This window comes from Labrus bergylta, chromosome 4 (assembly GCF_963930695.1).
Source record: "Labrus bergylta chromosome 4, fLabBer1.1, whole genome shotgun sequence".
NCBI classification, from domain to species: domain Eukaryota; kingdom Metazoa; phylum Chordata; class Actinopteri; order Labriformes; family Labridae; genus Labrus; species Labrus bergylta.
In genome coordinates, this window is record NC_089198.1 from 29215986 (window position 1) to 29233501 (window position 17516).

General features: G+C 36.4%; 1 protein-coding gene across 1 annotated transcript; it reads right to left on the bottom strand.

Annotated features, from left to right (window-relative positions):
• Positions 1–585: 585 nt before the first annotated feature.
• Positions 586–6322, bottom strand: rx2 (retinal homeobox gene 2). Its single transcript, XM_020630438.3, has 4 exons — positions 6070–6322; positions 5138–5622; positions 1871–2127; positions 586–1603 (listed from the first exon to the last, which is right to left on the bottom strand). The coding sequence occupies exons 2-4, from the start codon at positions 5418–5420 to the stop codon at positions 1166–1168; spliced, it is 978 nt and encodes a 325-aa protein (XP_020486094.1). The 5' UTR covers positions 5421–5622; positions 6070–6322; the 3' UTR covers positions 586–1165.
• Between the last annotated feature and the right edge of the window lie 11194 nt (positions 6323–17516).

Sequence of the window (17516 nt, forward strand, 5' to 3'; positions counted from 1 at the left end):
TTGTCTGTTTGAATTAGCCTCTGAGCTAGATTAGATTCTGTGACTTCCGATCAACTCCCCCATCAGTGCTAAATGCTCTCCAAGAGGCCCGTTTTATTATTCAAAAAAACAAAGTACTTCAATTATTCAAGCATAGTGGTTTAAAAAACACACTTGTACCAAATTTGCAAAAAGAAAGTTAACTTATTAAAAAAACTCTGGGCAGCATTTTACACAGTCCAGAAAAAAGATGGATAGAAAAAGAGGGACAACCTATCCAAACAGACGGTAGAAAAACCTCTTTCTTTTTTAAAGAAATTCCACTGCAAAGATTCCCAAAGAATGATTTACATTTGACATGTAAAAGAAGCAGGATGAGATTTTTTTGTCATCAACCCTACCTACACAATGCACAAGAAAAATTAGCAACATGATAAGAAATAACCCCTATGTCTACAGCTGCTGCCAAAATGAACACAAATCCATAGTTCCTCAAAGGAGCTTTAATAATACCAGTAAATGCTCATAAAGCATAGCTCAGAGTTCATTTGCCCTCATGATGATATTATTACTTTAAGATAGCAGATAAATCTGAAACCCATGTAGACACAGTTTAACTGAATATTCCTTTTTTTTTTTTTATTCTTTTTTTTTTTTACAAAATATAGTTTTCCTCATAAAGATCATTCCTTAATAACAATGTAAACCTTTATAAGTTGTTGTTTTTTCACCAAAAATCAGTCCAAGAACATTGCTACCCTGGCCACATGGCTCAAATAGGCCTCTGGTACACTGTATTGCAATTTGACAGATTTTGCTTTTTTACCACAAATATACAAAATAATTGTTGTCAGGAAAGTGTTAAAACATGCATATTGAAGACTTTCTCCCACTCAATACACTAAAGTATTTTCTGAAACCTTTGAGATGAACCAAAGAAAGATTTACGGGGGAAAATTGTTAGAACAAATTGCTATCATTTTAAAGTGACTTCAAAATTTTAAAAAAACTCACAAGAAGTTCATATCCAGAGTTGTTTTTTGGGGTTCATGATAAACAATCTGACTCCTTTGGTGTCATGACCCCCCCCCCCCCCCCCCTTTGAACATAAAACAAACAGTGGAACAGCATTTTGTAAACATTCACTGGAGCAGCTTGAAAATTCATTCCACACAGTGTCATCCACTCACATATGTTGCCAGGTTTTATCCATGGACTGAATGTGCTCTTTGGCTTTCATCCTTAGTGCTGCGATGCTAGAACTCCTGTCGTCCTCCATAGGGTATTTATCGTTGAAGCTCGGTGGGCACTGGTAGGGAGGAGGGCCGATTGGCTGCATACCTTGAACCATTCCAGGTGGAGTGTTTAGGAAGCTGTGGCTTGAATAGGCGGGCTGCAGGCCCTGTGGTGAACCCATGAACCCTGGGATAGTATGCATTTGTGTGGCACTGGAGATAGGTGAGGTCAGCCATGGATCAAGTGGCATAGGGTTTGACACTGGCCCCACGTTAGGCGGCATCGGGGGACGATTGAATGATAGCATGGGGGAATCATGTAGCTTCATGGTACTGGTGTCCATTTTTTCTTGACGTCTCCACTTGGCCCTTCGGTTTTGGAACCACACCTGGACAAAATATATTGTGATAGGATTAGATGGTGCAGTGAGGCATTGAGGTTATATCAGTCTGACTCAGTTTGAATGCAAAGAAGATTTAGAGGTTGGAACACTTGATACATAGGGGTGCTCTTAGTCAAATTTTGATTGTCCTAAAAAGAACAGGAAAAATAGATGATGACCTCATTAGCCATAAAATAAAGTTCAATCTTTTGATTTGGTACAGAACTGTTGTTTAACCGATAGAATGCCAGCAGGACGTTTCATTGTCTTTACCTGAACTCGAACCTCAGGCAAATTGACCTTCATGGCCAACTCCTCACGGCTGTAGACATCTGGGTAGTGGGACTTCTCAAAGGCTCGCTCTAGCTCATGAAGCTGATAGGTGGTGAAGGTGGTTCGGTTTCTTCTGTGTTTCTTTTTAGTGTGCTCCTCATCTTTCAGAGTCTCTGGAGACCCCTCAGGAACATCCACTTCTTTTTGCAGGTCGCCAATTTCATCATCACACTTGTCACTTGAGAAGAGATCTGATTCTAAAAAGAGGGATAGGATGCAAATAGTATTTTTTTAATATATATATAATCTAACTTTTTAATTAACTAACAGATGTGCAACTGGTTTCCAACCAGTAAGCACACTGCATGCTTAGTTTTGGCAATGTCACTATGTTGACAAATCTTATCTGGCTAGGTAAAGCCAAGGACATAAGGACAGAAGAGAGAAAGAGATGACAGTGGAGTTAAAAGAGCAATTGAGGTTCTTGGAATAGTACAACTACTGTACCTTTAAACCACAATAACATAACTGCCAGCCAAGGAGTCCACCATCTTAGGAACAGTTTAGTGCACTACCTTATCTAAAATGTCATAATCAAAAGTACTACTGTAAATTAAATATACATCCTTATTTTGTAAGTGTAAACTTTTTTTTAAGACAACTTACTTGGTCAAAATAAGTTTACTCCAGATTTAAAAGTTCTGACAACTAAATGTAATGTGTTTTAAACCAAAAATGTAATGATCAGCAGCATCTCAAATTGTTGAACATGCAACAACCACAGTTTCAAACATGAACATGCCTCCACATTTTCAAAATTGCTAAAAGTATTCTAAATGCTATAAGGGACCTAACTTTTCATAGTACCCTTACTGATTTCCTAATTACTAAATAAACTATGCAATATACTTGATGTACTATGTGTGTTTTGTGTCTAGTTAAAATCTTGAACAATAATAACAGTGAAGAATTTTTTTTTTATGACTTTATGATAAGTTTAAAATGAATTGCACATTAAAACAATCTTATCAAAAAGTGAAAATCTTTCCTCTCTTCCTGATGATCACAAAGCTTAATGACTGATGCCCTTGTAACACCAGGGGTTTGGTAAGTCTAAATAACATCATGTCTTTCACTGAATTGTTTCCAGTAATCCCATAGTAACAGATGCTGCTAGTTCAATCTGCAATCCTTGCCTCCTCCAATAACAATGGACTTTAGTTGGCTTCAGCAAAGCTGGGTGAAAAGTCGTAGTCCAGATTATTTCTTCCAAGAAATGGCTGTAGAGCAAATGAGCCACGTGTATGATGTACTGAAGCTTGTTAAACATAATGGTTTACTGTCAACAGATTATCATTGGGAAACAATTATGCCAAGCAGCAAAAACTTTGTGTTATAGCTTTTAAATGATAAAAACACAATAGTCTTAAAAGGGAAGTGGTAGCTTTTAATACTAATTAAAAGGCTTTGTGATACTTTCTATCATGCCAAGTTATTACAGATCATAATATAGTGAAGTCTACATTTAACCTGAAAACTGTGAAGTTGGTCAGAAACCAGTATTTAGACAAAAGAATTACAGTGGCTTTGAATATCTGAACATATTACATGCGTTAAACATCATCATAGACATATTTAGTCTGTATCTGTCATTTAAGTCATGTTCACAGAGCAGAATCAACTGTGCTGATAGAATGAAAAGATTAAGTTTAAGAAATCCCAAAGGGTCTTGTAAAGCTTTGCTTTGATGTACTAAATGATATCAGAAAGTCTTTCAAGATTGTTTTAAAGGAATATGGAAACAGAGAATAACTTTTCATATTTTGTCAAAGTAATGTATTTCTGTTTGTACTTTGCCATTGTTCAGACATGCTCCGACATAGCACATTGGTTAGCTTATTCTGTTGTGGTTACTGTATAGTACTTTTCATATGGGTTGCTGCTGCACCATTGTCATTTACATTTTCAACTTTTTAGCATAACACCAGTTGCACCAAAGGCTGTCCTCATCACTGATGCTTCATTGCATCACCCAGTGATTTATTGTGTGTCTTGTTTGTTTAAAGTCTGCACTGTACATCTGTCCACCAGAAACGTGAAATAATATATTCAAGCTGAGGAACAGTTGTGCCACATTTTGAAACTTCTTTTGGATATGCAAAAAGTGTATTTCAAAGCACTCAGAAATTTCCTAGGATTGTTGAGTGTAATATAACAAATGTATGTACGTTACCTCAACTATTATAGTGATAGTTTTGCAAGTTTGTTCTATTCAAAGAGTCATGACTATCACATTATTTAATGGGACTTTTACATGGTAATGTAAAAACATTATTAAAATTTGAAATAGAAAGCAACAACAACCCTAAGAACACTCAATTTTATGTGATTTTTTAATAGGTGGTAATTGCTGAGAACAGAATAACTTTGTTGACTTATTTCCAGCCCATCTTTAAGCAGGTCATTATTTAAAATCTGCTGTTTGGCCAGGCATGGTTCTAACCCATTAAAACCTATTTTAAATTACTATTAACATCCAAAGATTCCATGCTAGAGAGACCTCTCTCATGAACACGGCAAGAAAAGCACAGGTAGAACTAATGACATTAATCTTAGCTCTTCTCCATTTAACCTTGCGTTTAAGCTAGCATGCACAATACCAAGGCCCTGGCACTAAAACACCTAAATGAAAAGGAAACATGACTCACATTAGTAGACTGTGGTGTGTGTCACAGGCCAGAAAACTTAATTCCTAAAAACAGGGAATTTTTTTTTTTCAAATAATCCTAAAGCCCTTTTTTGTTTCAGTCTTCCTGAAGGTAAAGGTGCTGCAATAACAGAGAAGAGAAAGTCTAACACACTGACTACATGAAAAGTTATCAGACTTTTTAAGTCAGTAAGCTTTCTCTGAATATAAGAAATTTACATTTAGGGGGGAAAGTAGGATTAAACAGCTTGTACCCTCCTGAGCAAACATATCAGTATATTGGACATTAATAGGGCTTTGTTATTTCTACATCTGTCTTTGACCGGTCTGTTTCTTTCTGTTGGTGTAAATGTAAATGTGAGGGTCCAAAACTCTTTATGGACGGGCTTTGAGCAACACATTAGAAAAACTGTTCAGAGCATTGTGTTTTAGAGCAGCATATACGACTCTGCCAATCATAGTACAGCTCCAAATCTACTTGTTGCACAGTTTAAGAATCTTCTTAACCTCTTGTGATCCTGAAGAAATTACTTTTTTTGCAGTTTTCTTAAAAGACTCACCATGGTAGGAGGAGTGTTGGGAGCTGTCACCTAGTTCTGGAAGATGCCCATATGGGTCAGACGGGTGATGCTTCTCAGGATGCTGTGGATTTTCCATGTTTGTTTTTTGGCTGTCATCTTCTCCTACTGAATGAAGTAATGGGTCCTGGTCTTTGCTGAATCCCAGTATGACATCAATACTGTGGACCCTGCCTCCACCACTCGACCCGGCACCTTTGGCCATGTCATAGTTGTCTAGGCAACTATCGTCCACTATTCCCAGGGTATCCATTGACAAATGCATTCGAGCCTTTTGGCACACTTTCTCTCTTTTTAAGTGAAATGCAACCAAGTAAGAAGATGGACAGTTGTTCAAGGAGCTGTTGTTCTGCTTGACACGCAATGGAGCAGGCTTACTATATGAAGTGCAAAGGTCGAATCCTTCCAAGATTCAGTCAGGTTGAATGAGTTGTTTTCACAAAAGAAGAACGAACATGCATCTTTGTCTGAAAAGAAGATATAACACACACACACACACACACACACACACACACACACAATGTAACTTTTTGTAAATCTTTGTAAATCTTACACATACTATATCAATAGATGGCTCTTGAATACACTTTAAAGACAAGTTCATACAAATTGGTCTTTTAGTGGATATAAGACATGACAACCTTATAATCTAATAATATGTTAACTTGTTTTCACATAAAGAGGGGTTACAGGTTAAAGTAATGTAATAACTTAAAGTCTGATCCGAACTGTATTCTCTTAAACCTCAGTATTTTTACCGTTGTTTACATAAACATGCATTTATATTTGTTAAAAATCTACTCAGAGACTTGAGAATGTCTTGAGAGGCACCAAAACTCAAGCTGCACTTCGAAAATTATTGGACCTATAAATCACAAGCTGTCATATTTGACAAAGTAAGGACGTAATCTTACCTTCTTCAGGTTCCTAACATAGGCAGTGCTGAGCACATGGTGTCCCTAGTCCATAAGCAGACGATTGACACTAACTACATCTACTATAGGCATTTGCTACTCCCCGTTAAGTCCTTGAAATCCCCTGCGCACAAGTGAGCAAAGGACCTACTGTTGAAGTTCTTTGCAACAAGCACATTAAATGTCTTTCTTTCCTCACAAAACTCACCTTAACCTCATAAGACACCAAAGCTTGTGGGGGAATGGTAGTAAAACCAAAGGGTTTAAGAGGTTTATTAATTGGAATCCTTCCCCTTTAAGACTGACTGACAGTTGTTTTCTGGTCAAGTAATTGCTCCAAATGTGTCCTGCATTCAGACCACAGAGGGAGGCCATTGCTAATGAAGCCTCGACAAAACTTTCTTTCAAAAAATCCATTGTCTGAAAGATAATGGCTTGTACTGAGAGTTTTTCCACTAATCCCTTCATTATCAGTGTTGGGCAAGTTACTTTAAAAAAGTAATTAGTTACAGTTACTAGTTACTTCTCCCAAAAAGTAACTAAAGTAGTTACTGAGTAACAAATTATAAAAGTAAATAGTTACTTTGGAAAGTAACTATTTTGTTACTTTCAAGTAAATTTTTAAATGCTCAAATGTGTCAAAGAATTTGGACCCCACCTCCACCCCTCTTTAACAGAACTTAAAATACATGTGCATGTTCAATTATTTATGATAAATCTGAATATTATAATGAAATGGACACTTAATACAATCAATAATTAACAGAAACAGTGTACACAAATCTAAACTATTTTAATGTTGCTGTGGGACAAAGTGAGACTAGCCTCCAATCAAATGTCATGTATTATTGTAGATATTATAATTACTATGTTTATATAGTGGATCCGTAAAAATTATATAATAGATGTTTTGTCTGCTGTGGTAGACAAATATTCTAATTTCTCAAATGTCTGTTTGAGCTCGACATTCATTTGAGCATGTTGGGCGTCTATATAGTTCGCGAACGTCTTTCTACATGGCAGGCCGACCCCTGCTCTGACCGGTATTTTGGCAGCTAGTGCTCTGAATGACTCCGACTCAACCATCAATATTGGCAGCATATCCTCCACAACATACCTGGCTACCAGTTTGTTTAGCTTGGCCTGAGACAAAATGTGTGGTGGTGGGGCTGTAAAATCAAGCTTCGGTTGCTTAGGTTTTGTGGCACTGTCTCCTTCTCCTTCGGGGGTCTTCTTTGCCACTAATTTCGTGGACGCGTGTAGCATTGAAAGATGTTTCAATAAGTTTGAATTGCTCGACACCGACGTGGAGAGGCTTTTGACTCCAGGGCATAATGTGCATTTCACGATTACACTCGTTCCTTTAATTTCTTGGAAGGAAAAGTAATGGCTATACTTCCACTTAAAGAAGGCTACTGTTGGATTATTCGGGCTCGCCATTCCTGTTTCTCGTTGACTCATTTGTGTAGTTGTGTGTCTGACTATGCATGCTTTCGAATTTGTGTAAACAACACCCGCCCAACTCTTCCTCTGATTGGCTCATCATGAAATTTTTACTCTACCTCAGCCAATCGTCATCATTTATGCGGTTGTCTCGTGTCCACACTCACCAAAGAGGAAGAACAGTAAGAAATATCTTTGCCACTCGGCTTAGAGATCTAGTTGGTCTGATGAAAAACAGCTTCAGTCATAGTAACGCACCGCATTTTTTGGCAGTAACGGTAACAGCGTTATAATGATGGGAAGAGTAATCAATTAGATTACTCGTTACTGAAAATAGTAACGCCGTTATTTATAACGCCGTTATTCCCATCACTGTTCATTATAGACAATGTAAGGGAGAAAAGACACAGAGATGGACTTTTATCATGATGGCTTCTTAATGTAAAGGCTTGCATTAAAAAATAGTTTAATTCAAGTGGGCTTGATTCTTTATGATCAGCACATAAAAGGAAATTTAATCACATTATAATCTTTTTTGGAAAAAATATGCAGTCAAGTTTAATTGGTTTTATTAAGAAGAAAACTGAATTTTTATTAAATTAATTATACAGTTCAAATTTTGAACTACTATGCATTTCTGTAACAATAAAAATAACCCCATGATAATATTTTTATGTTTTTACACAATCTTGTATTAACCAAATTAATTTAAACACAAGCAACTAAAAGACAGTTAATTCTGAACCCAGTTCCTATCTCTCCTCTCAAAATCATTCAAGACTTTGACATTAACCCATAGTGTTTACATGTGTCAAAAGAAAACAGTACAAAAACTAAGCCTGCTTGACAAATAATCTTACTGCTCAGCCTTTGATAGCTCACAGAACAATTGGGTTAGGGGCACTGGGGTCGTTTTACCCTGCAGACTGCAAGTTTCTCCTTTGCCAGCTGGCACAACCTGAGCTGTAGTGGCTACAGTAGGTGTTGCAGAGATCAATCCCATCCTTAATGAGCCTAAAGACTTCACTGGAGATTTCCTCTGACCTGGCTCCTACTATCTACAGTTAAATGTAGGAGTTCTGTTAAATTTAGGAGACTGAAATTGCAATTGCTTTTGCATTGCATTACATAAATCATCAACCAAGCTTCATCAAGAGCATGATAATAATACGTTAATATTTCTTTAGCACCCAACCATCAAATGAATCAAATAATGGGGCTACATAGCTTTAATGATAAATTGATCAACTTAAGTTTCTATTTTGTATTAATTTACATACCATCATGGGTACTGGTATATATTTATATGCATACATATCTATATTTACAGTTATACATATGTGTATGTGCACACATACATATGCACACGTGTATATGTACCTAAACACATACATACTCATTGATACTCTTCTACACAGCCATAGATATACATTGAACCACCTGAGTCCACCCTCACATGTAGCATACAGGGTGGTCAATGTGTTTAAAAACAGGCCTGTAACTCCTAATATGTTTTCATGATGTAGTTATAATTTTCTTTCAATTAAACTCTGTTTCTTTCCAAAAAATTCTTCCATATTGCTTATTCTGGCAGTTCCTTTTTCCATACATTTTATTACTAGAATCCCATTTTCTATTTTAATATTTGTGGGGTTAGTTTTTCCCAGGCTTTTGTTGTGTGCTTCAATGCTGTGATTCTTAATTTTCCAAATAAATAGTGTTCATCTTCTTCAAGAGGTTTGTCCATTTTAAGACAACATACTTCTGATTGATCAGAACAGTAAGAATAAACGAACAAACATTGCGACATTACACACAGGTTATAAAGACAACAACATATAAGCCACAGGTACACACATCACAGTCATACATTTAAAGCTTGTTTGAAGAGGTGAGTCTTGAGTAGTGATTTGAATGTAGATGGGTCAGTGCAGTGTTGAATATGTGTAGGGAGTGAGTTCCAGAGGGAGGGGCTCTGTCCCTCCAGGTATCATGAATTAAAAGTATAGCCAGTTGTAACACGATTTATAAAAAAAAATATATATATTCTTTGAAATGTATTTAACACATCAGAAAGGGAAATCATCCATGAGTCACAGATATGTTCTCAAACTAAACACATGTCTGCACGGTTGGCTCATGCCTTAGCAGCTGAGGAACTGTAATTGCTAACGAGTTTAAAACCATATGGCAACATAAGGATGCATTGCCAGTGCTTTCAATTAGCTGAATGGATTTGGTTGAACACCTTTTCCTGGTTGTGAGGATTGTTTTCCAAGAAGCAGGAGACTGCAACAATCCCATTACTCTTGCCTTTTAGCTGCATTCTGGCCATTGGAAGAGTGAAATAGAGAACTTCCAGACGTTTCTATGGGATTAATGTTTCTATAGAGACTTTAGTGCACAAAAACTAAAAGTCATTAAAATGCAATGTGGTACTCCTATACTTTATTGTTAAATAATTCTCTGATTTATGCAGTTTTTAAAATATTGGTATTTTGTTTGTGTGTGTATTTTGGTGAAAGGCAGTTCTCAAATAAAAATAGTTCTGCCAGTTTTTCAATATACTTATCTATCATGGCAATAAACTGAAAGTAACATTAATTGTTTTAGTAATCTGATACCATAAGACTGTCAGAGGACTTAGCAGCTGATTATCGGTCTAATTAATCGATGATGCAAGTGTGAAGGACAGCCACTTGTCAAGTTAAATGTCTTAGAAAAAAAACATTCAAACTTTTCCAAGTCAGAAAAGTTGGATTTGCTACATTTATTTTAAAGTCAAGATTGAACATTAACATTGTTAGCAGGCAGAAATGTGTTTTGTTTAGAATGATTGGCCTATATTTTCAGGTCACTCATTGTGTATTCATTTTTATTCGCCAAGTTGATAGTCTAGTACCCAATCGTTGCTATGCTAAGGACCCCCATATTGCGTTAGCCTCTGGTGCTGACCCCCCAATTGCAATATTTCCTTAAAAATCAACAATTATATATAATTTTGCAAACAGTCTTTTGACATTTCTGACTTAACAATTAGCACTACAGACTTTGATATGCAATACATCTCAAATGCCCTATTGTAACATTCCATTTACAAAAATAGTGTTTTTGGTCAGGACCCCCACTTTGAAGAACACTGATTTAGTACTTTTAAAACTCCTTGTATTGCACCATTAGTATTCCATCAAGTACAAGTGTTTTGGACACCATTTATTCAATTTCAACTTTTATGAAAAGTTCAACCTTTTTTGGTCATTTAACTGGATGGAGGTTTCGAAGTGGGAGTGTGGGGTCTGAAAAGAAAGCTATAGATTTGCAATGTTGGAAATGTAGATTCCAGTAGTTTTATAGCTTTGGGCTTAAACATAGAATAGCATGACCTCTACTTTATTTGTTATGGCCATTCTTTTCAAATCTGACTCGTGTAGTTCTCCAGTTGAGTACCGCTTTAAATATCAGGGAAGATACCTACAAAAAAAGTGAACGACCACACAGACACATCTGTAATTGATAACATTAATGACGGTTCATGTCCAAGTACAGTGTTACAGTGCAAAAGCAATTAGATTCCCTAGCAGAGGCTGTGATTGGACAATGTGAATAAAAACTCAATTGTGTATTTAAAGAATGAACATTTGTAATTGGAAATGGTATCACTGGTATAGTATGTCAGTGTTACATATCAGACAAACAATTGTTGACACATTTCTAGATCCAACCAAAATGTTTTTATTTACTTTGCTGTTCCACCCGGTTTATTAACGGCTAATATTTCTAAGGGTCTTAAAAGATGGTCCTAGTACCACCCAACTCATAAGCAAAGGAAATTGATAATCATTTTATCACATATATTAAAGCTGTCTCTCTTCGCTTGTTTCCCCATTATCCTAATTGAGTACAAATTGGTTAAGAGGGCGCGGCATAGCTATCAAGCTCCTTAGTTTTATCAGATGACAGTTTAAGCCTCTGAGATCCTATTAGTAAGAAAGCAGCTAATGTTTAAAGGCGCTGTGTCAGCTTACAGGGGGAAAGGGGGATGGTGAGCAGCAGGAAGAAGACAGGATGATGGAAAGGGAGGGTAAAATGTGAAGAGCAGCAAGACCAGCAAGAGCTAGATTGTAAAGGAAAAGCTGAACCTTTAACATGTTATACATTTGTGCTTACAAGTGCTTTTTTTTTTTTTACTTTGGAAGTGACAAAATAGTACACCTATATTCACTGCCACAATTCCTTTTTTTTTTCTTTTTTTTTATAAAAGGTTTGATTTCAGTCTAGAAATCAAAACATGCCAGATGAAGATCTGTAAAGTTTAAAGGATTCCAAAAATATGTATATTTCACTATATTGTCAAGTCAATGTTTTTTATGATTACAAGCAGCTCAAATTAGCACATTGACTGACAGATTGTTCTCTAGCAGAAATGCATCCTTGGCTGATTTAAAGTAGGTTTTGAAATGTGCCTTTTTTTTTACACATCCCTTTCATTTATTTATTTAAATCTGATAAAGCTGATAGGGGAGAGAAAAAAAAACTCTTTTGAACACTTAGGTACTTTATCTTTTAATCTCTATGTTTGTCATAAATATATATATATAATATAATATAATATAATATAAGGTTAATGCCCCCTCTCTTTAAGTCTAACCTCTTTAACCTTTTAAACAAAGCTTTTCAGCGACTGCCAGGAACACAGTCTTCCAAATACTCAAAACAAAAATTATCACACATTTACCAAAGCATATTAGTACAAAGTGGTTCATGTAAATACAGTAGATACTCAAAGGTCAGTGCAGATAAAAAGCAGTCACTAGATGAAAAACAGTTTACGGCTCTACCTGCTGTTAAAGGGGATAATGCATTGGATCAGATGAAGATCAATAGCTGTTAATTACGTAATCATCTTAATTTGTCTACCCTTTCATTTCATAATGTTTTTATTGTTTTATTTGTTTGTTTTTTAGGATTTCAGGTTAGAAGCAGAATATATTTGAATGAATAGTATTCTCATGAAGGCCTACTTCTCTTGATCTAGTCTGCTTTTTCTATCCCTCTATGACCTGAGCTCTGGCTTTCAGTGTGGCCAAATCCATGTTTTCAAGTTGATTGTAAAATCATCATTCTTCTTCCCTCCTACGTATTGATATAATTGCCTAATAAAAGTAGAATGAGAATGGAAAATTGCATTATCTTGCATTAAAGTCTTTGTCCTGCTGAATCCTGTCCAACAGCCACAATTTATACGAAACTCCCAATACCAGGAACTCAAAATCCTATTGTGTGTTTTATAACTTGACTTTTGTCTTACAAATTGCTAGGTGGGAAATGTACATCCATATGCTTCATTTGCAATGTGTAAAGCATGAAGGCAAAATGGTGGAGATACTGGGACAACAATGATGTTGTCGTCAAGGAAAACATTTAAACTAGGAATGCATAGGAATGTGTATGACCTTTTGTGAATAAGAGTAAGAATGTTGTCTCTACTGTTTTATGGCCCTACCATGGTTCAGCTACCAGACAACAAACCAGTATAAAATGACACACGCCGTTATCACCACGAGATCAGCCACCACTATCTCCTACTGCACGTGACCTGGTGCGATTGAAAATTGTCCCCTATTCATTGTGTATTGCAAACTGTGCTGGGATACATAGTGGCCAGTGATGGGAATAACGGCGTTATAAATAACGGCGTTATTTTTTCAGTAACAAGTAATCTAATTGATTACTCTTCCCATCATTATAACGCTGTTACCGTTACTGCCAAAAAATGCGGTGCGCTACTATGACTGAAGCTGTTTTTCATCAGACCAACTAGATCTCTAAGCCGAGTGGCAAAGATATTTCTTACTGTTCTTCCTCTTTGGTGAGTGTGGACACGAGACAACCGCATAAATGATGACGATTGGCTGAGGTAGAGTAAAAATTTCATGGTGAGCCAATCAGAAGTAACTAGAAGTAACTAGTAACTGTAACTAATTACTTTTTTAAAGTAACTTGCCCAACACTGATAGTGGCACAGACCAGGCTGGCTGCATAATCTTTTAACAGCTTTTCTTAGTCACAAGGTCAAAATCATTGTATTTAAAGGAAACAGTATTGTTCAGTGGGTAAAACTTGTGGAGTGCTCTCTTGATTGGCAGAGTCAAATACTAAAGTTAGCGACCAGCGTAGTTGTGCAGCACAACCCGCGGGCTGTGGGTCTATAGGCTACATCACAACTTTTACTGTAGGCTAAGAGCTCAACTACTGTAGTGTAGCAAGTAGGAGTGCAAACTCCACATGGTGAAAACAGATGATACTAAAAGAGCTACACAGCTCTAGATACACTGGAATTTTCTGAACACAATATAAATCATCAGTTAAAACCCTTTTTCTCTCTGAGAGACCCCCAAGATCAGACTGAGTCTTATTTACCGGTGCGACTAATATTCAGGATTTTACAGTACTTAGAAACTTTGGCAAATCACACGTCTATAAAGGATCTTAGTTGTTAAATTTAACATCTCCCAAACTGAAAAACAAAAAACAGTGAATGTGCTACAAGTGCAAGAATTAAAATACATTGTGGCGTTAGTACAAAAATGTTTACAAGTTGATCAATATATTTAAGCATTTAATCTTGACCCAAAAGTTTAATCTTGACCCAAAATCTCACATTGTTGGTTTTGTTACCATCAGATAAAATTATAAAAAAATTACAAGTAGAGGAATCTGACTTAAGGTATTATGAAATTGGGACTGGATTGGGGTCTCCAAGTTCTGAGCAGAAGGACTTAGCTAATGTAAAAAATACTGTTCCATGTTCTCCTTATTCTTAGAATTTCCTGTCTGCACTGCTAAGACTGAACTAACGTCATCTCTGCTCTAAGCCCACATCTTATAGTGTACTTTACTCTAGTCGTCATCGGACGATAGGACTCTATGTTTGTACCAGATATGACCCATGTCTATTTAGGGGTGGTCTGCTCAGTCCTTGACTCTCTTTTAATAAGATTAGCTGCACCTAGAGCTGCAGCTTGGCACAGATCTGCGGTTACTTGATGTCTTGGCCAGGGCTACACTCGTTTACCTCATCCCCTTACCCTGCTGTGCCATCTTGACACAAAGATCATCCATGGATTTGTTCATGATCGGTTCTATGCTCCATCAAAATTAAACAAACAAACTACATTCCAACTCCAAGCAAATTAGAGAAACTGGAGGAGGCAAACTGCTTGTTTACTTCAGTAGTCAAAGTAAATTCATTACTTTCTGGACGGTGCAGGATACTAAAACTGTGACTCAAGCACAATCTTAGATAAGATAAATAGTAGGGACTTGTAGCTTAATCAAGCAATCTGTTGTTTTACCACAAGGCTATAGTTTTGAGTTATCTAATATGTTCAAGTAAAAAAAATGTAGAAATGGACTTATATCTTTACTCTTATTCTTGTCATATTTAAATTGTTCATGTGTAAAAAAATAAAAATATCTTATTGTAACCTCTACACCTCTTGAGAAAGAAGATATAAATGTCTTGAAAAAGCTTCCACTTGTTCACCTAGAAGGTCTGTGCTTAATTTCATTATACTTTGCCTTTTATCTACAGTATCTCATCTAATTGACAGTAACTAACACATCAGCACTACTTGAGATTGTAAGGTGATTAAATAATTATTGTTTTAAAGCACGCTGGTTAAGAGATGTGTTTAATGATGGCTACTTGAAACCGAGCCCTGGTGGGTTATTACACATGGAGCCTAATTAGCTTCTAGTACGCTAATTTGAGCCACAAGGAAATAAACCCTCACCTGAAGCTACCTTATAAGCCTGGCTCACATTGGTTGATGTCACACATGACATGACACGTATCCACAAAGGCAAGAAAGTTCAAACTGCTTTACTTATATGAACAAATCTGGTATCTAGCTATCTAGCTTTGTGGATAGCGGTACCACAAAAGTAACTAATACAGTACGGTATATTACTTGGTTTTGTAGAATTCACAAAGAAAATTGCAAATTGAAACATTGAAAACTCTTAATATTATTTAATCCAGCTCATGAATTTCATACTAAACACTGATGATACTGTATGTATCTTCATTTCAGGTAAACATACAGCTTCCAGAGTTCTTTGTTTAAGTTAATAGATTCAGACGCTGGTGTAGTTGGTAGAGCAGGCACCCCATGTACAGAGGCCCAGTCCTTGTCACACTGGTCGAAGCTTTGACTCCCGGCCTGTCACTATTTGGTGCATGTCATCCCCCACTCTCTTTCTCCCCCACATTTTCTGTCTCTCAAATAAAGGCAAAAAAGTACACGAAAAAGAGAAATATATAATTAAATGAAAAAATTATGTAAATATGCATTTCCTTAATATCTAATGAATATAATTCCTTCTCGATTCTCTGAGGATATGAAGCTTTTCTTTCTTGTCTCTGTCTATACACATAAAGTGATACAAATCCCTCTTTTGCATAATAGGTCATATTTTCTCTTTCCTTTTTCACTCTTTTCAACAAACACTTTGGGGAAATGAGGCTCTTTGACAAAGATTAGTTAAAGCATTTTCAAACGTGCACTCCTGAAATATTTTTGGAGGACAGACTGCCCCTGAAATCTTCCTGAGTTTCTTGTTCCCATATGGACTTCACAGCGGGAGACTTTCCCTGTTGGACAGGAGGAAGGCGGGTGTCAGGGGGCAGGACGTGTTGTAAAAAAAGGGCGACACAAAAAGTTCAGAAGTAGCAGCAGTCTGACAATAATGACAGTGTTTTTTCTCTTTTATTAATAGTTTTATTAAAGAGTATGAAGCAGCTGCATTACGTGCACAACTACAATACCTGTTACTCAGCGGTGGTGTGATTAAGCATGAACTAAACATTTTAATTATTGAACTTGAAATATTTACAACAGTTGGTTGCTATTAAAACTCCCCAGATCGAAACCTTGGAGTCAAAAAGTTTAAATTTACAACTTATATAACTTGTCCCTGGAATAAAACCCAGAAAGAACTCATTTTACAATTGAAAGCCTTCAGAAAATGTCTTTACATAGTCAACAGGATGCAGCAGAATACAGTTGACTCAGGACTAAGGCAAGGCAGTGTTTGTCCAACCCAATAATTAGCACTAATTACTAAAGCAAACAAAGGATCTAGTAGTAATTACCACAGATTAAAGCAAGGCATACAAAGAAGTCCCATAATGAGGCAATATTCAAATACAAAAATACACTTATTAGAACAAGTTTTTAAAAGAAGAATTTAGAATTCATTATGCTGCTGGAAGAAACAATATTCAGTCATTTTCAAATGCTGTTTAGTTAAATTGGTTCATGATATAATTATTTAGAATGGATAGCCTTACAATAAAAAGTACCAGTAACTCCAGGGAAGTGTGGGTACCATCCATAGACTGTAAAAAGATAGACGACATGATAGAGCCCAAAAAGTAAAAACATTTGGAGCTCCCCCTATTGACTGGCTGCAGTATGGGTCCTTAGGTCCGCCTCCTTCATGTAAACAGATGGGACATGGTTCAAACTAGGAAACCAAAAAGGTTTTTCTTAACTATGGTCTCTGTCATTTTAGTAAATGCCTCAGTTAGTGCTTATCATGCCAGTTTATGTCCAGTGTTATATCTGAGATATATCTGAGAAGATACATTTAATTAGTTATTTGATCCTATAAATGGTTGTGACATCGTAATTGACAGCTCTGTTGACAAATGCTCTGTATGCACCGGATTAGCATTTTTAGCATTTACAATGTTTGTAAAAAGCGTCTGCTAAATTAATTGTAGCATTTTTAGCAAAATTTTGACTGAAAATGTATTTGGCACTTTTAAATACAGCTGCTGAATTCTCCTCAGCTTGTGTTTCTTTGGCAGTTTGCTCTAAATACCCAAGGCCCTCATTCTAACAAACATACCAAGACCTTAACTCTAAGCCATAAGAAAAAATCTTTGGCGGAGCTCAAACCATAGGGCTCAGACACTTGTTACAAAGAGCAATCTA

Bases quoted from the DNA above. Each gene is read 5' to 3' on its own strand.
- rx2 (XM_020630438.3), bottom strand. From the start codon at position 5,420: ATGCATTTGTCAATGGATACCCTGGGAATAGTGGACGATAGTTGCCTA. The intron at 2,128-5,137 runs GTGAGTCTTTTA...CCCTCTTTTTAG, and splicing joins CCAACACTCCTCCTACCATG to AATCAGATCTCTTCTCAAGT. The intron at 1,604-1,870 runs GTAAAGACAATG...TATTTTGTCCAG, and splicing joins TGCCTGAGGTTCGAGTTCAG to GTGTGGTTCCAAAACCGAAG.